Source organism: Chionomys nivalis, chromosome 2 (genome assembly GCF_950005125.1).
Source record: "Chionomys nivalis chromosome 2, mChiNiv1.1, whole genome shotgun sequence".
Lineage (NCBI taxonomy): Eukaryota > Metazoa > Chordata > Mammalia > Rodentia > Cricetidae > Chionomys > Chionomys nivalis.
In genome coordinates this window covers 67,149,114-67,175,537 of record NC_080087.1, presented here as the reverse complement: position 1 = coordinate 67,175,537, position 26,424 = coordinate 67,149,114, and the positions used below count along the sequence as shown (strand labels likewise).

Sequence of the window (26,424 nt, the reverse complement as noted above, 5' to 3'; positions counted from 1 at the left end):
CAGAGGATCCTGGAGTTCTTTTGAGGTGAGAGACTTTGGAGGGTCGGTGGGGCAGCCGGTCCCATGAGGAGCAGTGGCGGGTGAGAGATGGATAGACACCATGCAGAGAAAGTGGGTATAGTTCATTTAGTGGGAAGGAGAAGGCGGGGAGAGAGGGAGAGAACAGAAGTTACCTCTTCAGGAGAGAGATGGAATGAGAGAGAGTACAGGCTAGAGGAGGTAGGATATCTGCTTCCCTCTGTGGAAGGGGAGGGGTTGGGAGAGAGCAGGGCTTGTTTCTTTTTTTTTTTATTTTTAATTTTTTTTATGTATACATTGTTCTGTCTGCATGCCTGCAGGCCAGAAGAGGGCACCAGACCTCATTACAGATGGTTGCTGGGAATTGAACCCAGGACCTTTGGAAGAGCAGGCAATGCTCTTAACCGCTGAGCCATCTCTCCAGCCCCCAGGGTTTGTTTCTTAAAAGGACAGGGTACCCAGGTGACAGACCAGGCCAGCAGATCATAACTAATGGGACACTGAATAATGTGTTCTAAGTGTTTAACTGGGAATGGGGTAGGAAGAAAGGAGTGGATGGGTCAACCAAAAGTAAGGCTGTATGAAGTCTTATGAAATCCTGTTATCTTACAAGTTAATATTAAACATGAATTTAAAATCTTTGGAGGTATCCCACAAGGGTAAATAATGCTGCTCCCAGATACCAGGTATATTAAATGGAACTCTCTGTACCAGGTATGGGTCATCGGCCTAGGACTTACTAGACAGGGAGAACCCATAGTCACCCCAAACAAAACAGGTCACTGCAAGTGCTCTTGCTTGGCCACCATAAGTACATGGTGTTGCTGAAGGTCCCAAATACTTTGGTTGCAAGACAGATTTTAAACTTACCAGGAGAGTCTCACAAGACTGCAAAGAAGAGATGTCAATGGTCTTATCTACTCCTGTATCGTACATTCTACAAACAAACCTACTAGCCAACATGTGTGCACTGGTGCAACCCTGGCACGACTGCTTATGGGAATAAGCAACCTCTCTCCTGATTGGATTTGAAGTCTGCTCCACAGAGGTAATTCATGCCAAGTACTGTAAACATGGCCAAAAACCATGGCTTGGGAATTAAAGGTCCAAAGACAGAACCTACTGATGTTTTCTTGATGATCATGTTGTTATTATGCCATCTAAATATTCATGTTTATAATTACCAATCTTTACTACTCTCAACCTTGGAGAAAGAAGTGTCCTCTTGTAGTTGATAGTGGGTGATGCAGTACTGCCAATAAGCAACTGTGTAAGGTTGAATAGTTGCCATTTCATCATGGCTGAGGGAGTGTTCCAAGAGTCTCCTTTCCTTCTTAAGGGTCTACTGGTGGTTAATGGAAGCTGTATCATTTTTTTAAATTTATTTATTTATTAAAGATTTCTGCCTCCTCCCTGCCACCACCTTCCATTTCCCTCCCCCTGCCCCGATCAAGTCTCCCGCCCTTGTCAGCCCTAAGAGCAATCAGGGTTCCCTGCCCTGTGGGAAGTCCAGGGACCACCCACCTCCATCCAGGTCTAGTAAAGTGAGCATCCAAACTGCCTAGGCTTCCACAAAGCCAGTACATGCAGTAGGATCAAAAACCCATTGCCATTGTTCTTGAGTTCTCAGTAGTCCTCATTGTCCGCTATGTTCAGCGAGTTCGGTTTTATCCCATGTTTTTTCAGACCCAGGCCAGCTGGCCTTGATGAGTTCCTGATAGAACATCCCCATTGTCTCAGTGTGTGGGTGCACCCCTCGTGGTCCTGAGCTCCTTGCTCGTGCTTTCTCTCCTTCTGCTCCTGATTTGGACCTTGAGATTTCAGTCCGGTGCTCCAATGTGGGTCTTTGTCTCTGTCTCCTTTCATCTCCTGATGAAGGTTAATATTCAGGAGGATGCCTATATGTTTTTCTTTGGGTTCACCTTCTTATTTAGCTTCTCTAGGATCACGAATTATAGGCTCAATGTCCTTTATTTATGGCTAGAAACCAAATATGAGTGAGTACATCCCCTGTTCCTCTTTTTGGGTCTGGCTTACCTCACTCAGGATAGTGTTTTCTATTTCCGTCCATTTGCATGCAAAATTCAGGAAGTCATTGTTTTTTGCTGCTGAGTAGTACTCTATTATGTATATATTCCATACTTTCTTCATCCATTCTTCCATTGAAGGGCATCTAGGTTGTTTCCAGGTTCTGGCTATTACAAACAATGCTGCTATGAACATAGTTGAGCATATACTTTTGTTGTATGATAGGGCATTTCTTGGGTATATTCCCAATAGTGGTATTGCTGGGTCCAGGGGTAGGTTGATCCCGAAGAAGCTGTATCATTTTGTTTCTAGTTTGGAGTCAATACTTCCACATATATATATATTTTTTTTCGAGACAGGGTCTCTCTGTAGCTTTGGTGCCTGTCCCGGAACTAGCTCTTGTAGACCAGGCTGGCCTCGAACTCCCAGAGATCTGCCTGCCTCTGCCTCCCGAGTGCTGGGATTAAAGGCGTGCGCCACCACCGTCCGGCTTCTTCCACATAATTTTTGTACCTCTGGAGTGCAGGTATTGAAGGTGTGAACCACCATACCTGGCATTATTGTGAATTTTTAGATGGTGAACATGATAAATGTTTCTATTACAGCTTCTTCCAGGGGCTGAAGAGATGGCTTAGTGGTTACTAGCACTGGCATCCCTTCTAGAGGGCAGGTGTTCAATTCCCAACACACATGAAGTGGCACACAGTTGTCTGTAACTACAGCATCAGGGCATCTGATGCCCTCTTCTGACCTCCACAAATACCAGGCAAACATGAAGTGCACAGTATACAAGCAGGCAAAGGAAGTATACAACAGTAAGAAAAAAAAAAAAGGCAAACCCCGTGCCCCCAAAACACAAGCTTTTTCACACAATTACATTTTCAATTTTATTTCAACATAAACTTTGTGATATTTTCTAAGATTTAATCTTCCTTAGAGACTTTCACAAATTTCTTTGTGTCTTTCTTACTTTTTTGTTTATTTGTTTTGTTTTTTGAGGCAGGTTTTCTCGGTGTAGCCCTGGCTACCTGAAACTTGCTTGCTCTGTAGACAAGGCTTACCTCAAACTCAGAACTCAGGGATCTTCCTGCCTCTGCTTCCTGAGTGCTCAGATTAAAGGTGTGCACCACGACTCCTAGCTATTTATGTTTCTATTATGTATACTGTTGTGATTTGTAAGCATAGAATAATGGATAAACGTTATGTCACATTATTTTTTAAACGGTATTTTACTCTCCAGTATGAATTTTCTGATGTGCTCTATGAGTTGAGCACTTAGTAAAAAATTTGTTACATTCCTTACGTGTGTAAGGTTTCTCTCCAGTATGAACTCTCTGATGTATTCTAAGAGTTGAGTCCTGGGTAAAGGATTTGTCACAAACCTCACATTTGTAAGGCTTCTCACCAGTATGGATTCTGTGATGCCTTTTAAGATGTGATAATTGAATAAAGGATTTATCACATTCTTTACATCTGTATAATCCCTCTAGAGAATGAATTCTCTGATGCCTTTTAAGTGATGAATAGTGGATAAAGGATCTGGCACACTCATTGCATTTGTAAGGCTTCTCACCAGTATGGATTCTGTGATGCCTTTTAAGATGTGATAAATCAATATAGGACTTACCACACTCTTTACATTTGTATAATTTCTCTAAAGAGTGAATTTTCTGATGCCTTCTAAAAGGTGAATAGTGGGAAAAGGATCTGCCACAGTCACTGCATTTGTAAGGCTTCTCTCCATATGGAGTCTTTGATGTGTTTTAAGATTTGTATATGGGGTGAAAGATTTGTCAGAAATGTTGCACTCATAGCGCTTCCCTCCAGGACGGATTCTCTGCTGTACACTGAGGCTTGAGGCAGTACTGAAGCATTTCCCACATTTCTCACACAGGTGTGGTTTCTCTTTAATGTAGACTCTTTGTTGCAAAAGACTGTATATGGAGTCGAAATAGTCATCATATTCTCCCTCCCTGAGTTCTTTCTTTGCATTGTAGAATCTTTGATCTTTATTAATGCTGGGACACAAATTTAAAGATTTCTCAAAGTATTTAGATTTGCAAGGTTCTTCTCCAGTGTGCATGCTTTCATGTCTTTCTGGGTTGGATGAGTCAATGGAGTCATCTCTGTGATTACTGCATCTGTAGTTACTAGACTTTTCTGTAGTTTCACTTGTTTTATAGAATACACATGTGGAGGGGGCTGGAGAAATGGCTCAGAGGTTAAGAGCATTGACTGTTCTTCCAAAGGTCCTGAGTTCAATTCCCAGCAACCACATGGTGGCTCACAACCATCTGTAATGGGGTCTGGTGCCCTCTTCTGGCCTGCAGGCATACACACAGACAGAATATTGTATACATAATAAATAAATAAATATTTAAAAAAAAAAAAGAATGCACATGTGGAGGGGTCATGAAGCACTTTACCAAGGTCATTACACTGACAAGACTGCTTTTCATTCTTCACATGGTGATGGACAGGATCACAAATGCAATAGTTCTCTGAAAATGAGAACAAGTCATATTAACAGGGCTTGTTCTAAGATTAAATATTTGATAAATGACTGTTTCTCTAAGTTCTCTCTTAAGTCAACCAACAACTATTGAAAATAGAGCTTTCAGTAGTTCACAATTTTCATTCACTATAATTGTATGAATTCTCACAAAAAGAGAATGAAATCCTTCAAGGTAGATGAAACAATTATTGAGGATAGTAATTAGCTTTGATTCAACCATAAAGAGTATAGTTTAGAAGACCCTATTCCTTTTAAGATTAAAGGCTATTTTAAAAGAATAAAAGTGTTTATTTTTTTCAGATAGCATAAAATAGTTCTTTCCTTCTACCAAATGTTCCCTAGTCTCCTGCTGTTTCCAAGACAGCTTAACAGAGCTTTTACAGCCTGTGAAGCCAGTACATACAAAGGATGAGTTACAAATTCTAAAAGCAAACTGTTCTCACCCACAGATACAAGGTTGCTGTAATTCTCCAACATCACATCAATGTACAAAGCCCTCTGAGCAGAGTTCAGGCATTTCCACTCCTCCAGGGAGATGTCCACAGTCACATCCCTGAATGTCAACAGACCCTGCAATTTAAAAATACAGTTTAGCTGAGTGTAGTGTCGCACACTTTTAATCCTGGCACTCAAGAAGCAGAGGCAGGTGGATTTCTGTGAGTTCCAGGCCAGCCTGATCTATAAAGTGAATTGCAAGACAGCTAGCTAGGGCTGTTACACAGAGAAACCCTAAGCCGATAAACAAGGAAACAAAAGTACAGTTGACCAGATGGTAATGGACAGAGTACTTTTCTAAATATAAGAAGACTTAAGAAAATTAGAGATGTAGATGAGTGAAAACAATTACTCGAAAAGATGATTTTTTTAAAACACAGTAACATTCTATAATGAATTTTCCAACTCTCTCAAAACAGGATGACATAATAGTGTCACAAGTAGATATATGAACAACACACATTTAAGATCTGGACATGACTTTCTATCTCTTATGGATGCTGTGTTTATGTCTCACACGATCACAGTGTACATGTCTCAGAAGGAAAACTCATCATGAGGAAATGTTCTTTAAAGGCTGTACCTATAGATCATGCTAAAACACTGACACCAACCAATCTTGTGTTTTCTTGTGCCTTATATGACTCTATTCTAACAGGCTCAGTTGGGATGTTTAAACTCTAGGCCTGATGCCTAGCTAAATAGCAAAGGTGTAGGTATGGAAGGCAGATATTATTACTGACATAGGCAAAAAGTTTTGGATTTTTTTCCCTCAGTAACAAGGAGTGTAACTAGACTTCAGACTGCCAATTTTAACATTAATATATATGATAGATAGTTCATGAAATTAATTTTATAAGAATATTTGGGAAGGTAAAAAAATTTGCATCAGCCATATCTAATATAATCTAAAATTTTCCTAAAACACATAAAGCCAACTTAGACAAATAATATTTTTAGAAGTTCTGAAGAATATTTTACTCCCCAAGAGTTGTAAAAATTAATGGAAGTTCAGAATCACATCAAGTAATATTTTCGTTGCAGCTAAGCATGTACATGTAAGTACAGTGATGTGGATGCATTTAGAAGTGGCATCGATTTCCTACGAATAAATGGATACATTAAATTGTGTGAGAATTACTGTCACCTTTCAGTGCTTTACAAATACAATAGAGTACAGAAGAATGGCCCATCAGAAAATCCGAGCTACTGCATCTGAATTTTGTAGTGTTCAATGTATACTTTTTAGTACTTATGCTGTATTGTCTAAAAGATTTTATGTTAATAGTGTTCATGATTCTTCCTTTATTTCTCTGGAAATGGAAAGTGGTGGCATATTCTGTGTGAGTCATGAGTCAGGAATAGAAATACAAACTTCCCAGTTGGTGGTGGCTCAGCCTTTAATCCCAGCACTCGGGAGGCAAGGCAGGGGGATCTCTTATGAGTTTGAAGCCAGCCTGGTCTACAAGAGCTAATTCCAGGACAGACTCCAAAGCTACAGAATAACCCCGTCTCGAAAAACAAAACAAAACAAAAAACAAAAATAGAAATGCAAACCTGAGGGTCAGAGCCCATTTCCCAAATCTTTACTTTAAAATACTGTGGGTTCAGGGTAGGGGAGTAGAGCCATTGTTCTCACAAGAACTGATTAGACCAAAGCAATGATGAGGAATGTTATTTCTGCACCAAATGTGATGGTTTATGCACATCAGTCAGTCAATATCCCAAGATATTGTTCCTGGTGCATTTCACATAATGCTACATAATAAGTTGTAGTCAAAGGGTTTCACAGTGGGATCCTGTTTGGGGGATTAGGGGAGAGAAAAAAAAAAAACCCTGATCTCTCTAGTTTGGAAAGTTACCACTGAGCATCCTAACCAAGTGAGTGATGTGAGCAGCAATTCTCCTGAGAGAAGCAGATATCAGGTGTCAACAGACACATGGACACATCATCACTGTCCTAATATTAAATACAAAAGAGAAATACAAGTAGGCTACAATCTGAATTAAGAACATCAGTTTCATGGCAAGATCAAACAACATGTGCCAGCCATGTTCTGCACTCTGTAGTGTGCTTAACCAAGTATTATTTAGTATTAAAAACCAAGATATGCCAGGCAGTGGTGGTACACGCCTTTCATCCCAGCATTCAGGAGGCAGAGACAAGTGGATCTCTGTGAGTTCAAGGTGAGCCTGGTCTACAGAGCAAGTTCAAGGACAGGTTCTAAATCTACACAAAGAAACCCTGTCTTGAAAATCAAAAACAGAACAAAACAAACAAACAAAAAACCAATATATATATATTTATATATATATGTATATTTATATACATATAAAGATGTAAGTCTCTCTTAATTCCACATGTCTCTAAGATATTGTAGCAATCCAGTCCATGTGTTTCAATATGCATTTTTATAAACATGATTCAAGGAAATGGCACAGATCCCACAAATGGTACCTACACAGTGTATGAGGCCACATAAGGATACAGTCCATCCTCCATATCAACTGGGCTTCAATTTTATTTTTCCCCGAGACATGATTTCTCTGTGTACATCTTGGAACTCACTCTGCAGGAAAGGCTAGTCTTGAACTCAAAGAACCACCAGTTTCTGCCTTCAGAGTACTGGAATTAAAGGTGTGGCATATTTGCCAAATTACAGGTCATAAGTGGATATGGGATGTGTACCCTCAAAACAAAACACAACAAAATGAGGCAGAATAGAGAAAAGTGCAACAGGAAATATAGAATAATGGAACTGTATTATAAAGCTGTAGTCATAAAGCTAGTCTGCTATGGGCATAAAAATAAGATAGGAGGATACCAGAATATGATAGAGGACCCAGAAAGAAAACCAGAAAGCTATGCTCATTGAATATTTAGTGAAAGAGGCAAAAAGATAGATACAAAAACATGTCCTCTTCAACAAATAATGCTGGCAAAACTGGATCCAGCAGGAAAATGAAATGAGATTTTTATTCATTTATATAAAAATCCATTCAAAATGTATCAAAACCCTTATTTAAAATGAGAAACACAGAAACCTTGAAACATAGGGAATATCCATGGGGATATTGAGATGGGCAAGAAATTACTGATTAGAAAGAACAGCAACAGCACAGGAACTGATCCAAGTATCAACAGATGGGACAACATGAAAACCATGAGTTTCTGTATATCAGCAGAAACAATCAGCAGAGCACACAGACACCCACAGACTGGGAGAGAATCTATACCTGCGACACTTGGGTTAGGGGCTCAAACATAGAATTTACCAAGAATGACAGAAATTAAATAACATGGAAATAAAACTGCCAATCAACAAAAGGGCTAATGAACTAAATAGACACTTTTTAAAGACAGAAACACAAATGGTCAACAAATATTTTAAATCTTTAGGATTCCTAAAATGCCATCATGGGAACACAAATAAAACTACTTTGAAATAGTGCATCACCCCAGGCAGAGAATGGCTGTCATCACTAACCTGACAACAAATGTTCCAGAGGGTGTTGTGAGAAAGGAACCCTCATTAACTGTTGGTGTGTGTTGAGGCGGAGTGTGAATTAATACAGCCGTGAGAATCAGCCTGCAGATTATTTAAAAAACTGGAGAACTAACATATGACCCAGCAACACCACTCCTGGGAACTTAACTGGAGAACTCTACACCTCAATATAGAGATATTAACATCCATGTTCACTGCTTCTGCATTCACCACATCAAAGTACTGCAATCAACCTAATTGTCTGTCAACAGGTGAACGGATAGTAAAAATGGTATACACATAAAGTATACAAATTTGCAAGAAAATGGATGGACTCAAAACATGCAATATCAGGTGAGGTCATACAGTGGCAGAAAGAAGAAACCACATTTCCCATCATATGAAGAACCTAGCCAACAATACATGTATATGGAAAACAATGTATATATGGGTACAGCAGAAAAAAGAACAAAAAAGGTTAACTATCAGAGTTGAAGTAAGACTGAATGCAGGTGAACACCACTTACGAAAAAGGCTATAAAAAGAATTGCTTTTCTCCTTCTAACACTGTCATAGGCCTTTTTGGATTTCGGTGGTGGATGAGTACATCACAATATATTCAACTGTGAAAATATGAAATCCTACGTGAGGCTTCAGAGCTTCTAAATAAATGTTCATCGAGTTGCCAGGCGTGGTGGCACACTCGTTTAATCCCAGCACTCGGGAGGCAGAGGCAGGTGGATTTCTGTGGAGTTTGAGGCCAGCCTAGTATACAAGGTGAGTTTCAAAACAGCCAGAGATACACAGAGAAACCTTGTCTTGAAAACAAAACAAAGAAACAACAACAAAAAATTCATTGAATTGTATGATCTTTGGGTCTGGTTAATTTCAGTATGTGAATTTTTGTTGTTTATTTGTAACTTTTTTTATAATAAAGTTAAAATGTTATCAGGAATAGAAAATTAAAGGCTTTCAATGTCTCAAAATATAACATTTCTAGAACAATAATGGACATGAACACTGACCTGGGGCATGTTAACTGGAGAATCAACCATTTCTTGTTGTTTCTCTTCTTTGAGTCTCTCTTCCAGAAATAATGAATAGATGGCTTGCTGCACTTTAATATAAGGGATCAAAAAGGAAAAGCAAAAATTACTAGTGAAAACTGTTAAAGAACAATGAAAAGACCCAGGCAACAGAATACAATCAGGTGTCCAGTCAATGACCCCAAATCCAAGAGCGCATGAACGACACCTGAAGTTTGGAGGAAAAAAAAAACAACATAAAACATAAAACACCAGAAAAATAATCATTTTAAGGTGATGGAGACACAAATGCATTTCAAGATAGTCCCCAGTTAGTGAAAACAATTGATTTCACTAAAGCAGCACTGCAGATAATAAAGTAGAGGCAAAACATACAGTAGAGTCAGAGGAATCATCCATGAGAACATGTGAAAGAATAAATTTCATGTGAAAAATAGATAAATACAGGAGAACTGGGAAAGAATCCATGGACAAGAGAGCAAATCACTAATTCTCACAGAGAAGGAAGAAAAATACTATCGTTAATCTAACAAACAACAACTTCAAAAACAAAAACATAGGGAATAAAAATCCTATCAACAAAATATGTAGCCACTACCTGAGTGTGGTGGTGTATGCCTTTAATTTCCCTGCGTGGGGACAGAGGCAGGCAGATCTCTGTGAGTTCAAGGCCAGCCTGGTTTACCGGGCGAGCTCCAAGACAGTCAGGGCTACACAGAGAAACTGTCTAAAAAAAAAAAAAACAAAAACAAACAAACAAACAAACAAACTTATCTACCGCTCTGGAAATCCATGTGGAGAACCCTCAACTAAGCAAATAAATCCTCACCTTAAACAAGTCAAGCAATGACCGAGCTGTTCCATTTCTTGGTATATGCTCAGAGGACTCAACATATACTTCATATATACTTGCTCACCATGTTCATTGCTGCTCTACTCACAATAGCTACGAAATGGAAACTACCTAAATTTCCTTCAACTAACAAATGGGTAGGGAAAATGTGGAATAGCATTCAGCTGTAAAGAAATTGAAATCATGAGCTTTGCAGGGAAATGGGTGGACTTGGAAAAGATCATATTGAGTGAGGTAACCCAGACCCAGAAAGACAGACATTGCATATTCTCGCTCATAGGCAGTTCCTAGCTCCAAATCTTCAGATGTGAGTGCAGTAGCCAGAACAATAAAAACAGACCACTGTGGGGTGTGGGGAGTAATAGAGAAGGAATAACAGGGAACGATGATTTAAAGGGGGAACTGGAAAAATAGAGAGATATTTCATTATGGAGAAGGAACAGATATAAATACAGAAGGGGGGTAAAATAACAGTAAGGATGTTCAAAATGCCATAAGGAATCATGTTACTATCATCTACCAAAAATGCCTGCAACACACACAAATCTGTGTGTGCATGTACATTTAGAGTGTAAATAAGGAGCTCCCATTTGGGCTGATGATTTTCCTCACAAGAGTCACAGACTTTCTAACACAACAGGCAACATCGGGTGTGAGAAGCCTGCTTTGAAGTTGGCGGTCACAGAGCTGTTGCCCATGGTGGCATCCCAGAGGTAGAAGGTGAGTCCCTATTGTTGGAGAATCCATGCACTTCAGACCCCAAACCCAGAGGACTCCAGATGGATATGATCTGGGGATTAGTTTCTCAGTGTAGCCCTGGTTGTCCTGAAACTCGAGTTGGAGACCAGGCTGGCATCACACTCAGAGATCCACCTTTCTCTACCTCCCCAGTCCTGGGTTGAAAGACATGCCCACCACCACCTGGCATGCATGCCTTTTCTAACTGTGAAAATACTGTGACCTGGTACTCTTAAACAACATATGGTGCTTTCCAGACTCCAACATGGCTGACCTTGAACCCACTGAAATTCACCTGACTCTGCCTCTTGAGTGCAGGGATTAAAGTCCTGTGCCACCAGGCCTGGCAAAGACACTTTTCAGAATGCTGTATTTAGGCCAGAGTGCATATGTCTCAGACAGAAAATTAATGGTGGGTAAAAAGTTTACTTTTAAATGCTAATGTTTACAACCATAAAAGTGGAATATATATATTCAACTCAGTCTGCAGGCATTCCTGTAGGGTAATAGGCCAGAGGAAAAATCACTCTTTCTGTTCCTGGCTCTCCAGAAACTCAAGAGTCTTGGAAATCCCCAACTTCTGAGTCCCTGTTAATGGCCAATGTTTCAGCCTTCATCGCCTGCCAAGAAACACTTCTGGCCCCACTGCCCTTTTCCACTAGGTCACTGCACACAGAGACACTATGAAAGCCCAACCCTCTACTCAGTCCTCTGATGTCTTTCTTGATTTTTGTTGCCCGACAGCAAAGATTCCCTTGCTCGGAAAAGCCCTTACACTTCCTTTCATAACTAATACCTAAAAGTTCTCCGGGGATGCCAAGTCCTCAGGTACCACCTATAACACGGATGTTAGTGTGAATGAATATAAATTTCAAGAGCTCTGTCCTTTCCGTCATAGCAAAGAGAAACGTGTTTGCAAATAACAACGGATACATCGAAATTTTCTGTGGGACCCTCACCTCTATTCTCATAGAGGCGGAAAAGAAATTTCCTAGCAAAATAGGAACCCAAACTAGCTTGTTCCCAGGAAGATAGTGGTGGTCCCTCCTCCCTCCCGGGAAAATTCCAAGCACAAGGCCTCCTGATAGTGAAGAAGTGACCTTGCCCTGGAAACAAAGAACAAGCAACTAGCTAACACAGCAGGATATGCCAAAGCGGCTATAAAAGGGTTTCTTATAGTTTTTCCTTAAAAAGACTAACCCCGCAGGAGCTCAGCTCCTCCACCCTCGCTGCAAACTAGGGTATCTGGACAAGCTCCTCCGAACTGCAGTTTGATTTACGCTAATTAGCAGCAATAAACCGTGCTTTTGCGGATGGTCTTCTCTGGTTTCTGGTGACCTTTCTGGGGGTGAAAGTCTGGGCACAACAATTCTACTAGGGTATACTTACCAGGATATTATGGCAGTCAGACGGTGGTGGGGAGGCACAGTCAGATGACTAAGATAACCTCTTAGTCCGAGGTTAGCCTGGTCTACAGAGTGAGTTCCAGGACAGCCAGGATACAGAGAAACTCTGTCTTGAATACACCCACCCCTGAAAACAAAACAGCAACAGAAACAAAAAATAAATATTTTAATAACCAAATCAATGAAAAAATCAGGATTAGTCCAGTTCATCTAAACTTTAAAACAAGGGTAAGAAATCCACAGGAGAATTTCGGAGCCAGCTTCCTTTAAAAGCTCAGGCTGGCCTGGCCAGGCAGTGGTGGCACAGGTCTTTCATCCCAGCACTCAGGAGGCAGAGATAGGCGGATTTCCGTGAGTTTGAGGCCAGCCTGGTGTATGCATTTTTAAACACACTATAAACTGTTTAGAGGCTTTTTCGTCTGAAACTGTCTTTACTGTATCTTTCTTTTCCTGACCACATGAGTCTTTAATTTGCTAAGTGATATGGCTAGGATTAAAGCCATAGCTTTGACAGCTGGATCCAGCCCATTCCTTAGCTTTCTGAGAGTCTAGCCTCAAGGCAGATGTACCAAAGCCATGTTTATTGCCACAACTCTATGGTGTTTCAAGGTCCCTGACACCACCAAGAAGCATGCTGTCAGCAATTCATAAACACCATTTAAGTGTTTGGTGGCAGGACCTCTTAAAAGAGCTGCAAGGTTTTGCAACTTAAGCTGAGTCAGGAAGCCTCTGTTAAAAGAGATGCACTTGCCTCTAGCAAACAGTGTAGTGATGAGGTGAGCAGGCCTGCTTTTCATCCTGCTCAGCTCCCGCACGGCTGGCTAGCTTATGCCTCGAAATAATAACACAGAAACCATATTCATTTAAACACTGCCTGGCCCATTATTGGCCCTCTTATTGGCTAACTCTTACATCTAACACATATCTAATAATCTGTATGCCACCACGAAGTCATGGCTTACTGGCATGAGTCTAGCCAGCTTCCGTCTCGGGAAGGGGAATCATGGCGTCTGACTCACTTCCCTTCTTCCCAGCATTCTGTTCTGTCTACTCCACCCACCTATGCTCTGACCTATCAGGCCAAGCAGTTTCTTTATTAATTAACCAATGAAAGCAACACATAGAAAGAAGACACTCCTACATCAAAACAGAGCCCACCTGAGAAAATGCTACTAAGAAGCCTTGCAACTCTGTTCTTTTTGTCTAGAATTATTTCCCAAGATTTTTCAGGCTTTATGTGAATGCAGTGACTGTCCACATGTAGGGCACCATTTGTTGACTGGGGTTTCTATCCTACCAGGTCCCACAGAAGTTTAGTCCCAAATAAACATGCAGAGGTCTATATTAATTATAAACTGCTTGACCTAGTAGCTCAGACTTCTTATTAATTAATTCTTTCTTACATCTTAAATTAGCCTATTATTCTTGTCTATGTTAACCACGTGGCTTGGTACCTTTTTCAGCGAGGCAATCACATCTTGTTTGCTCTGTGTCTGGCTTCCTCTGGGTCAGGGTGATGACTACTAATTTGGTAATTGTTATCACATGGTAACAAAAAGTTATGATGTTCATCACAAAGTTATGAAATTGACAAAAAAAAGTTATATATAGGTTGGCAAGGTCACGCACCCTAGCACTCAGAAGGAATGCTAGGGGAACTCTAAGTTCAAGGCTAGTCTGATCTACATAGTGAGTCTAGGAGAGCTGGCAATACAGAGATAGACCCTGTCTCAAAGCAAACTCCTTCCTGAGAAATAGTTTTCATGGTACCAGAAGCACCATGCAATCTTCCAAAGAAGGGAGCCAACCAACAATCCTAGGCAGCTAGGATGACTATGAAGCACATTAGCTGTCACTGTGGCACAATAGCCCTAAGGATGCAGTAGTGGCAAGCATACCTTGGTGGTAACCAATAGCTCTCTAATTGGACGTAAGATGCTCTTAACAAAAGGGAAACTATGACTTATGGTGGAATGTGGGAACCCAAAAATGTGAGCCTATTCCACCTTCTCTGAAGGTTAGAGATTTTGAGCTTATTTTTACTCATTCAAAGGTAACAACAGGTGTGGCTACAAAACAAGATATCCTGACTTATGGTACTTGGTGTTTTGGATATTAAGATGGCCCTTAGAGGTGGATCTGCTCCAACCTGACCAAAGGTGAGAGAATTTAAGCATACGTCTGCTCCTTCTTTTGAAATAAGGAGATTTGGTTGCCTGCAGGATGCAATGTGTTCACTGCCCTAAACACCAAATGCATTACTTAGGCATTAATGACTTGATATCTCAAGTGTTAATGCAAGTAACTGTTCTGGTTATCTTTTGTGTCATGTTAAAGCAGTCTCTTTCATTCTTCCTCCCTTTTGTATTGGGATATAAAAATGTATGGAAAATAAATTTGGGCAAATTTAACATTCAGTATTCACTGAATTTCCCTGCTGGTACTATCCTATGTCTCTGTGTTTCTTTCTTATCTCTGTTCTTCCTGTCTAACATTTCTAATTCTCATGCCCCTACCATGGAATGTATGAACCTGTCCTGGCAGGACTGCAGCAGAAGTCACCCCCACAAGCGTGGTATATGACACCGGAAACTTTGCTATCTATTCAGTGCTGTTGAAGGCATGAATCTTGGAGGAGAACCTATAATCACCAATTTACTAAACCAGCATAATACCTAACAAGAATCTAAACCATAAATAAACATAGTTTTCATCCCTCAGGGAGAAAAATTTTCTTTTCAACAGACTGAGACCACTACAAAAAAAAAAAACCAACAACAAAACAAAAACAAAAACAAAACTAATCAAACACATAGTTGTAGAGTACAGACTCAATGGATGATCTACATAACACTCCTGCACCTAAGGTTCATGAAACATTATTGATAATGGGATATAAAGATTGTATAAGACCAGAGAATCAAGGAGTTTGCTGTGAGGTTTCCTAGTAATGCCAGAAGCTATACCCATAAAATTTCCCAAACAGGATCTGAGCAAGGACACAAATAATGGACATACCAACGTGGGTGAGGAAAAGCCCACAAGGAGAAATAATCTCTCCTAGAGAAAAGCACACCAATTGGTTACTCAATATCAAATATTCAGCATTTAAAACATTCATACAAGTAACATGATATGGACTGAGTAGGTTATATTTAGCAATATATTCATATATATGCAACAACAGTTAATGAAAAACAAGAGGCCAGAAATTTGAAAGATAGCAGGAGGGGCATATGGAAGGATTTGATGGGATGAAAGTGAAAGGAGACGAGTAGCGATTGTATTATAATTTCAAATTTAAAAATGAAAAAAAAAACCACAAAGTCAAACAAAAATAAGACAAATGAACAAACAACATAAACAACAAACCCATACTAAATCTAAAACAAACAAATTATATATTTATCAGGGGAATGCAGACTTGGCATCCTTTAAACTTCCATGTAACCCCAGTCAAAATGGACATCATCGAGAATAGAAATGATAAGTAATATTTAGCATAGATGTGGAGATAGAGGCCATACACTGCAGTGAGAGTTAGAACTAGAGGATCAATTTTGAAATCAGTCTAGATGTTCTCTAAAAAAAGAAAGAAAAGAAAATGAAAGAAACACTACTGTTACCCAATTACAGAGGAGATGTGTGACACTAGCTCTCTGGAAACATGACGAACATCAACTTTTTGCAGATGAGGAACCAACAACAAATTGATGGAGTCCATAAGATTATGCAGTAGATTACAGCTGATATTTAGAAGGCCAACTCACCAGAGATGTACATAATTGATGTTGGAGAAACGAGAGAAAGACTCCCTTTAGACAACTGTCTGAGTCTACATGTAATTCTCTTGTGATACCATGGTCCACCTCTAAAACACCTTTGGGACTTGTCCCACAACCTTAGCAATGTATTCTTGATTAATCTGGCACAAATTATTCCTGTGTACTGATAGAAGGATTACTTCTCCCTATACTATGTAATTCTGGTGAATAAAGTAAGTCTCATAGTCAAGTCTTTGTTCCATATTATGATAAAATAATAGAAGACTGTTGTCTATAATGAACATACTGACAGGACACTTTGGTCAGACGTGGTGTCTCTGTGGATAGATCACAAGTAGGAATTTCACAGACAATACCCAAGGATGGGATTGCAGGATGTCTGAGTTTGCTAAATCAAAGCTCTTTAGAGATTAACGGAGAACAAAATTGCCCCGAACTCACACTGCTAGCCAATAACAGAAACTACAGGGCTTCCCTGCTTTGACCCCTAAAGGCTATTAATACTTTGTATATACTTTAGTTTATTGACACAAGACTTTAGGCTCAGTATACTGTTTATGTCTTAGTCCTGAGATTTTTGTGATTAATAGGAAGAGGCTATTAACCAACCAAACTAACCATGTCTGGAGAGAGATAGCTTTCTCACTCATCTACCATGAGAAATGGAACCCGGAGGTGGTCAGAACGGCAGGAAGATGCCCAGTCCCAACTTTGAACAAAATATTTAATATGTCTTCTTTTTGTTCTGAAACCACACTTAGGGTAGAAGATGTATTTTTAGATCTGAAATGCCTTTCTTTGCCAGTTAATGTTTAGCGAATATGCTGATGAGAATCAGAGCTGTATGCTTTCTCTACCTTTTAGGCAGGTTGCCATGGTTACTCAATGACCACCCCACCCCCACTCTGGAGCATGGCTTCACTCTAGGCATGAGAAAACCCCATTTCCTTACATTTTGCCTTTTTGTGTTTTATTGGTCACAAAATACTAGCTTATAAATTTTGCTACACTTTTTAAAAAAGATTTATTTATTTATTTATTTATTTATTTATTTATTTATTTATTATACTGTATTCTGCACCAGATCTCATTACAGATGGTTGTGAGCCACCATGTGGTTGCTGGGAATTGAACTCAGGACCTTCGGAAGAATAGGTAGTGCTCCTCACCTCTGAGCCATCTCTCCAGCCCAAATTTCGCTACACTTAAGAAATGTAGAATAATGGATGAATTCTTGGCTTCCTTCTTAGATTTCTCTTTTGTTTAGTTTCTCCCCTCTGTGACCCCTTTTCTTTTAAGAGGTCAGCTGAAACTTTTCAGACCCAACTGCAGCCAGCCATGAAACAAGCTGACAAGTTATTGCTGTATGTGTCTCTTACCTATCTACAAAAACTGCTTTGTGGCCCTGAGCAATATCCCTGTAAGTTTTCTATTACCAAAGAATTGCTGTGGTATGTGAACATAAACTGTAGATATTTGAAACTAGAGGAAGAAAATAAAGAGCATGATTCAGACAACACGTGTGTGACTTTATTCCGTACCTATCAGGAATAAAAACCTTTAAGTTCAGTTTTACTATGCTGTAGAGATTTTCTTCGAATGCTGGGTGTAGCCTTGAGAGCTGGTCTCTGAGGCTACTATAACGAATAATGTGGAGTGAACAACGTTCAACTTTGTGATCCAATGTCGTTTATTTTTTAGGGGTGTTTTGTCTGCATGTATGTCTGTGCACCATGTGTGTTCCCAGTGCTAGCAGATCCAGAAGAGGGTCTTGGAGTGCGGTTACAGATTGAGCGTCCATGTGAGGATGCTGGAAATTCAAGTGAGTCTTAGGAAAGAGTAGACAGTGCTCTTTACCACTGAGTCATCTCTAAAGTCAAGTGGACCACTAGGTTTTATGGGGTGTCTTACAAAAGCAGAAAGGACTATATTATGACTGCATCGTGATGGCTACTTAAACTAGAAAATGGGGCATCACCTGCACAGTTTGCAGGCAGCTCAAGGGAGGTAGGAAGTGTCTTTCTAGCTATTCACTACCTCCTCCAGGCAGCTTGTCTTGCCTGGTCCAAGCAACTTGACTGGTATCTTCTTCATGGCTGGTCTGAGCATCTTCTGTGAAGCTCAGCTTGTTTGAGTGTGTCAGCAGCCCTTACTGGCTATACATGCTTGAGGCAGGAGAGCACTAGTGAATTTTGCCAATTTCTGTGACTTCCTGAAGCTACTGTCTACTTCTGCACTTCAGGACCTTCTCTTTAGGACTGAATATATCACTTCCCATAGAGCATCCCAGTCCTTTAACTCTCTTTTAATATCCTATTTTAAGGAGTTTTCTCAGAGATGGAGGGGTTTAATCTCAGAGGAAACGGATACACAATAACCACTCCTAGAGTGAACTCCAAGGACTCACCATCATACCAGTGAGCATGTGCCTGTAGTGACACTTTTTTTTTATGATCTAACAAATAAAGCTTGACTGAGGATTGGAGCACAAAATTAGCCACACTAGTTAGCCAAAGAGGCCAGGCAGTGGTGGCTCACATCTTTAAACCCAGCACTCGAGAGATAGAAGCAGATGGATCTCTGTTAGTTCAAGGCCACCCTAGGCTACACAAAATTGATTCAATCTAAAAGAGAAACAGAGCTCATATAGGACTCAGGACCACACACCTTTAATCCTAGCACTAAAAAGGTAGAGACAGGAGTGATATGGCTAGGCAGAGAGGAATATAAGGTGGGAGGAGACAGGAGCTCAGTGCAGTGTGAGGCAGCAGTCCAGGCAGTCAGTCTGAGGATGCAGTCTGAGAAGAGGATTGTCCCTTTGTTCTGAGCATTGGTAGAGTTAGGAACTCTCATGGCTGGCTGCTCTGCTTTTCTGATCTATTAGTTTTCATTTCCTAGTATCTGTCTCTGAGTTTTTATTATTAAGATTAAATAGATTTGTGCTACACTTGCCCATCATATTCACTGCTGCTTTAATGACAGTATCTAGGCTATGGAATCACCCCAGATGTCCATCAACTGATCATGGGTAAATGAAAATGTGCTAGACTTCTACAAAGATACATTACTTAGCTATAAAGAAATGAGTATATGAAACCTAGATGTAAATGTGAATAACAAGATATGTGATGAGTACCACCACCTAGTCCCCAAAGGTCAAACCTGACATATTCTATGTGGGTCATAGTTTCAAGCTTTCTGCATTTTTTGTGTGTTATAGTAAGATTACATGTAGAAGCAAGAAAACAGAAATGGACCATTAATGAGATGCAAGAAGAGAGGATGTGTAGTAGAATATAGGTGATATGAAATTAGAGAGTGGGTATTATGGGGGCAGAATGGTTCAAGTAGGTAGTGGAGTGGTGGCAAGAGTGGGGGCTGCTGAAAGGTCAAGTGAAATGTCCATGAAGAAACTACATGGAAACCCATCATTCTGCAACCCAAGTAAATGATTCCACAATAGAAGATAGTAGAACATATGTGTTATAAAAGAATGGGGCATTGGATAATGTATTCTAAATTTTTAACTTGGCATGGGGAAGAAAGTAGTAAGAATGGATGGGTTAAGCAAAAGGAAGGATGTATGAAGAAGCTTCATGAAATCCCACTGTCTTACAGGTTAATAGGAAATATGATTTTAAAACTTGAAACAGAGGTATCTGACCTGGGTAAATAATGCTGCTTCCAGACATTAGGGCTAGTAGATGTAACTTTCTATACCAGGTACTGGTCATCCACCTAGGACTTACTGGTCAGGGAGGCCCCATTTTCACCTCAAACAAAATAGGTCATTGCCAGTGCTCTTGGTTAGACACCCTAAGAACATGGCAATCCTGGAGACATCAAACACCTAGGTTGAAAGACAGAGCAATCTTGAACTTACTAGGAAACTCTCCTTCCTGGCTACCTTTCATAGGGTGTTAGCAGAGAAATTATGTCAACGGTTCCATTTACCCCTGGTTCATTCATCTTTTTTTTTTTTGGTTTTTCGAGACAGGATTTCTCTGTGGTTTTGGAGCCTGTCCTGGAGCTAGCTCTTGTAGACCAGGCTGGTCTCTAACTCACAGAGATCCGCCTGCCTCTGCCTCCCGAGTGCTGGGATTAAAGGCGTGCGCCACCACCGCCCGGCGTTGGATCATTCGTCTTACACTACCAACCCACTAGGCAAGATTGTTGCAGTTGTGCAATACTGGAATAACTCCTTATGGGCATAACCAATCTCTCTCTTGATTGGTTTTGAGTTCTGCTCCATAGAGAGGAACTCATGCCATGGTCACTAACCAAGGCTTGAGAAGTATAGGTCCAAGGACAGAACCTATTGATGTTTTGTTAATGAAAATGTTGTTAATCTGCCATCTAAAGATTCACATTTATAATTATCAGTTTGTTCTACTCTCAACCTTGGTGAAAGAAGTGTACTCTTGTAGTTGGTAGTGGGTAATGCAGAGACCCACGACTGTTCAGAAAGTACTAAGAACAAGCAACTGTGTAAGACTGTGGCAATTACCATTTCATCATGGATGAGGGATGGTACCATGAGTCTACTATACCTCCATGAGGGTCTATTGGCAGCTAATGGAAGCTATGTCATTTTACTTCACTTCAGTAGTTCAAAATGAATTTCTGCATGCTCTTAGGGATTTTTGTTTGTTTTAGCTTTTTCCAGTTGGGGTTTCTCTTTATAACCCTGGCTCTCTTGGAATTTGTAGTGTGGACCAGGCTGAACTCAACTGAGATCTAACTGCCTCTGCCTCTTGAGTGCTAGAATTAAAAGCATGTATCACCAAACCCAGAGTTCTTGCAGTTTCTCTTTATAATAAGCCTGTGTTGTCACATGCACAGCTTATCTCTTTACAGTTCCTTACCTTCTTGATACTTTAAGTTTTGGCTCTACTAAAGACTTTAAAAGTAAACAAAGATGCGACTCTATTACAGCATTTCTTGTGTAGTTTCATACCAAATTCGCTGCCCCTATACTCTCCCATGATCCCTACACACCCAATTTACTCAGATCTTGTCTTTTTCTACTTCTCATGTAGATTACATCCATGTATGTCTCTCTTAGGGTCCTCTTTGTTGTCTAGATTCTCTGGGGTTGTGAATAGTAGGTTGTCTTTGCTTTATCTCTAAAAGTCACTTATGAGTGAGTACATATTATATTTGTCTTTCTGGGTCTGGGTAACCTCACTCAATATGATGTTTCCTAGATCCATTCATCTGCAAATGTCATTTTTTCCCACTGTGTAATACACCATTGTGTAAATATACATCTTCTTTATCCATTATTCGGTTGAGGGGTATCTAGGTTGTTTCCATCACAAATAATGGTTCTATGAACATAGTTGAGCACATGTCATTTTGGATTGATTGAGCATCCTTTGTTATATATCCAGAAGTGGTATTAATGGGTCTTAAGGAAGGTTGTTTCCTAATTTTCTGCGAAATCGCCATACTGATTCTCAAAACAGCAGTACAGGGTTGCACTCCACCAGCAATGGAGGAGTATTTCCTTTAACCACATCCTCTACAGCATAAGTTGTCATCAGTGTTTTTGATCTTGGCCATTCTGACAGGTGTAAAATGGAATCTCAAGAGTTGCTTTGATTTGAATTTCTCTACTGGATAAGGATGTTGAATATTTCCTTAAGTGTCTTTCAACCATTTTAGATTCGTCTGTTGAAAGTTCTCTGTTTAGTGCTATACCCACTTTTTATTGGATTATTTGTTCTTTTGATGACCAGTTTCTTGATTTTTTTTGCATATATTGGAGATCAGCTCTTTCTCTGATGTGGGATTGGTGAAGATCTTTTCCCAAGATGTACACTGTCATTCTGTCTTGTTGACCATGTCCTTTGCTTTGCAGAAGCTTCTCAGTTTCAGGCAGTCCCACTTATTATTGCTCTCAGTGTTTTTGCTACTCAGGTTCTATTTAGGAAGTGGTCTCTTGTGCTAAAGTGTTCAAGTGTAGTTCCCACTTTTCCTTCTATGAAGTTCAGTATGGTTCATTTTATGTTGAGGTCTTGCTCCACTTAGATTTGAATTTTGTGCATGGCAATAGATATGGATCTATTTTTATTCTTCTACATCTTGATATCCAGTTATGCCAACACCATTTGTTGTATATGCTTTCTTTTTTAAATTTTGTATTTTATTTCTTCTGTCAAAAATCAGGTGTTTGTAGGGGTGTGGATTGATATCCAGGCGAGGTCGCTGACTGTGGCCCAGTCCACTGTAGTTTGCTGGATCAGGCCTGCTCCCTTGGAGGTCACTAGCAGGGGCCTACCTCTGAATTTGCTTTTATTTTGGCACTTTCAGTGTTATTTCAATGATTTATGGGTGTTATTTCAAATCAACATCAAGACATGGGGATTATATATGGTCTACCTCTATATGTTTTCCCAGAATTAAGAATTTTGTGATGTACAGCACAATTAGAGGTCTTTGTCATATATTTTGTTACTATATTTTGTCCTTATTTGATGTAGGGTCTATCCACTCTTGGAAGTCCTGGAACTATGTAGACAAGGTTGGTCTCAGACTAGACATTTTCATACCTCTGCTTCCTGAGTGCTGGGATTAAAGGCATGCACTACCTAGCCTGGCATTATTATGAATTCTTGAATGTTGAACAAGATAAACAGCTTTTAGGTTGCCTTCTTTTTGCATTTGAGACTGGGATTTTATGTAACAGACTTGGTTGTCCTGTAACTAGCTATGTAGACCAGGATGGCCTCAAACTCACATGTATCCACCTGCCTTTGCCTCCACAGTGCTGGGATTAAAATCATGTGCTACCACCACTGCCCTGCCAAGATAAATGATTTTATTACAGCTTTCCTAGGAGCTGGAGACATGGCTTAGTGGGTAAGAGCACTGGTTACTCTTCCAGAGAACCAGGGTTCAATTCCCAACACACATACAATAGTTCTCAACTGTCTAGAAATCCAGTTTCAGGGAATCTTATGCCTTCTTTTGGCATTCACAGGAACCAGATAAACATGTAGTGCACAGAAAGAGTTGCAGACAAAGGAGCCATACACATTAAATAAAAATTCACAAAGCTCCTACTACAGAATTTTATTTTAATATAAACTCCATGATATTTTCTAACATTTAAAGTATCTTTCAAGGCTTTTGCAAGTTTCTTATCTTTATGCTTCTGTTATGTATACTGTTGGGATTTATAAGAAGAGAATACAATGTTATATGACATCATTTATAATAGTATGTTTCTTACCAGTGTGAACTCTCTGATGTCTTCTAAGGTTTGAAACATAGATATAGGCCATGTCACAGTCTTTGCACTTGTGAAGTTTCTCTCCAGTATGAATTTTCTGATGTGCTTTGAGGTAGGAACACCTAGTAAAGGATTTGTCACATTCCTGACAACTGTAAGGTCTCTCTCCGGAATGAATCCTCTGATGCGTTTTAAGATGCCCTACCTGTTTAAAGGACATATCACAGTCTTTGCATTTGTAAGGTCTCTCTCCAGTATGAACTCTCTGATGTGTTCTAAGATGCACTATCTGATTAAAGGATATCTCACAGACTTTGCATTTGTAAGGTTTCTCTCCAGTATGAAATTTCTGATGTTCTCTAAGAAATGAACATGTAGTAAAAGATTTCTCACATTCCTTGCAACTGTAAGGTCTTTCTCCAGTGTGGATTCTCTGATGTATTCTAAGGTTTAAACTACGGGTAAAGGATTTGTCACATTCCTTACAACTGTAAGGTTTCTCTCCAGTGTGAACAGTTTGATGTCTTCTAAGCTGTGAGTGGTCCATAAAGGATTTCTCACATTCCTTACATTTGTAAGGTTTCTGTCCAGTATGAACTTTGTGATGTGCTCTGAGGTAGGAGTACCTAGTAAATGATTTGTCACATTCCTTACAATTGTAAGGTCTCTCTCCAGTATGAACTCTCTGATGTATGCTAAGATGTGAACGCTGGGTAAAGGATTTGTCACATTCTCCACATCTGTAAGGTTTCTCCCTAGTATGAATTGTCAGATGTTCTCTATGAGCAAAACCCTGAGTTACAGACATGTCACATTCTCCACATTTGTAAGGTTTTTCCCCAGTATGAATTTTCTGATGTGCTCTGAAGTATGAGTATGTAGTAAAAGATTTGTCACATTCCCTACATTTGTAAGGTTTCTCCCCAGTGTGAATTTTCTGATGTTCTCTAAGATATGAGCATGTAGTAAAAGATTTGTCACATTCCCTACATTTGTAAGGTTTCTCCCCAGTATGAATTCTTTGATGTCTTTTAAGATGTGAGTTCACAGTAAAGGATTTGTCACAGACCTCACATTTGTAAGGCTTCTCACCAGTATGGATTCTGTGATGCCTTTTAAGCTGTGATAATTCAAGAAAGGACTTACCACATTCTTTACATTTGTAAAATGTCTCTAAAGAATGAATTTTCTGATGCCATCTAAGTGATCCACAGTGCGTAAATGCCCTGTCACACTCGTTGCATTTGTAAGGCTTCTCTCCAGTATGGATTTTCTGATGTCTCCTGAAACTGGAAAGGTGGGCAAAGGATTTGCTGCATTCCTTACATTTATAAGGCTTCTCTCCAGTATGTATTTCCAGATGGCTTTTAAGAGCTGCAAACTGTCGAAAAGACTTTCCACATTCTTTGCATTTGTAAGGTTTCTCCCCAGTATGAAGTCTTTGATGTATTCTAAGATTTGCACAATGGTTATAGGATTTGCCACAAAAGTTGCATTTGTAGGGTTTATTTCCATTATGAACTCTCTGATGTACAGTGAGACTTGAGGCAGTACTGAAAGATTTTTTGCATTTCCCACATTGGTGTGGTTTCTCTCCGATGTAGACTGTTTGTTGGAAAAGACTGTTTCTAGAACCAAAAGTGTCACCACATTCTCCCTGCCTGTGCTCTTTCTTTGCAGTGTAGACTCTCTCATCTTGAGTAATGTTGGGACACAAATTTAAAGATTTCTCATAGTCTTTAGATTTGCAAGGTTCTTCTCCAGTGTGCATGCTGTCATGTCTACCTGGGTTTGATGAGTCAATAGAGGCATCCCCGTGATTACTGCATCTGTAGTTATTAGAGTTTACTGTATCACATGTTCTATAATATGCACATGTGATGGGGTCATGAAGCACGTCATCAAGCTTATTACACTGATAAGACTCTTTTTCAGTCTTCATATGTTGATGGACAGGATCACATACGTAATAGTTTTCTGAAAATGAGTAAGATCATATTAATAGGGCTTGTGCAAAAATCAAACATTTGATAAAAGACTGTGTCTCTAAGCTGTCTTTTAAGATAAGTCAACCATGAACTATTTAGATATTTTTTCTTTCACTGTAATTTTATATATTCTCACAAAAACAGACTGACAGTCTTCAAGGGTCTGTGATATAATAGGTATCTCATCATTATCAAAAATGTCTAACAGCACAAAATGGATCATGTAATTGAAGAATCAGTAATTAGCTTTGGGATGGAGCTCAAATGGCTGATTATATTTAGAACACATATCTCTGTGTTGAAATATTAATGTTCAGAAATTGAAGAAGCAGAGTTTAATCAAATTCCAGGTTCACAGTGCTTGTACTTACTAAGTGATAGGCAATGAGGAGGATGGTTAAGAAGACACAATTCCTTTAAAGATTAAAGTCTTACTTAAAATCATCAAAGGGTTTATTTTATTTACTTCTACAACAAGGCATTAGATTCTACAGGAGTAATGGATGCAAAAACAGTATTCCACCAGACATCAGAGTTTCTAGATCTATGTCTATCCTCCATCATCTGAGCTCCATACACTGCTATGTTTCTTAACTATCCTCATAGGGTTATTCTCAGCTCCACTCTGTGCACTGACTACTGAGAATATTTCCCAGAATGGTGCCTGTGTGTTCTCCACTGGCAAGAAAATGAAGGATGTAATATGCAGATATGCATACAAGGAAGGCAACTACAGAATAATCCTACTTCATGAACTCACATTAAACTTAGTTTGTAAAATTATTCCAATCTGATGTCAGCATAGTCAAATAAAACTAGATTTTCTA

General features: G+C 39.6%; 2 protein-coding genes across 7 annotated transcripts in view; both read right to left on the bottom strand.

Annotated features, from left to right (window-relative positions):
• Window positions 1–4,077: 4,077 nt before the first annotated feature.
• On the bottom strand, window positions 4,078–11,141 carry LOC130867958 (zinc finger protein 793-like). The gene is made up of 5 exons (XM_057760185.1): window positions 11,069–11,141; window positions 9,570–9,661; window positions 5,005–5,131; window positions 4,473–4,547; window positions 4,078–4,370 (listed from the first exon to the last, which is right to left on the bottom strand). The coding sequence occupies exons 1-5, from the start codon at window positions 11,139–11,141 to the stop codon at window positions 4,078–4,080; spliced, it is 660 nt and encodes a 219-aa protein (XP_057616168.1).
• Window positions 11,142–12,618: 1,477 nt separating this feature from the next.
• Window positions 12,619–26,424, bottom strand: part of LOC130864495 (zinc finger protein 54-like) — a 48,654-nt gene continuing 34,848 nt past the window's right edge. For 5 of the 6 annotated variants that reach the window (XM_057754977.1, XM_057754968.1, XM_057754959.1 and 2 more), the window contains one exon: window positions 21,228–25,586. In XM_057754977.1, coding sequence (XP_057610960.1) covers window positions 23,575–25,586 — 2,012 coding nt within the window. In that variant the 3' untranslated portion in view covers window positions 21,228–23,574. Of the gene's footprint in view, window positions 12,715–21,227; window positions 25,587–26,424 lie in introns of those variants that run through there. The other variant, XM_057755016.1, reaches the window with a different exon arrangement.

Coding starts and splice junctions, on each gene's coding strand:
- LOC130867958 (XM_057760185.1), bottom strand. CDS start 11,141: ATGGGCAACAGCTCTGTGACCGCCAACTTCAAAGCAGGCTTCTCACAC. Junction 9,662..11,068: donor GTTGCCTGTTGTGTTAGAAA/GTCTGTGACTCT, acceptor CTTATATTAAAG/TGCAGCAAGCCATCTATTCA. Junction 5,132..9,569: donor CTCCAGTTAACATGCCCCAG/GTCAGTGTTCAT, acceptor TTTAAATTGCAG/GGTCTGTTGACATTCAGGGA.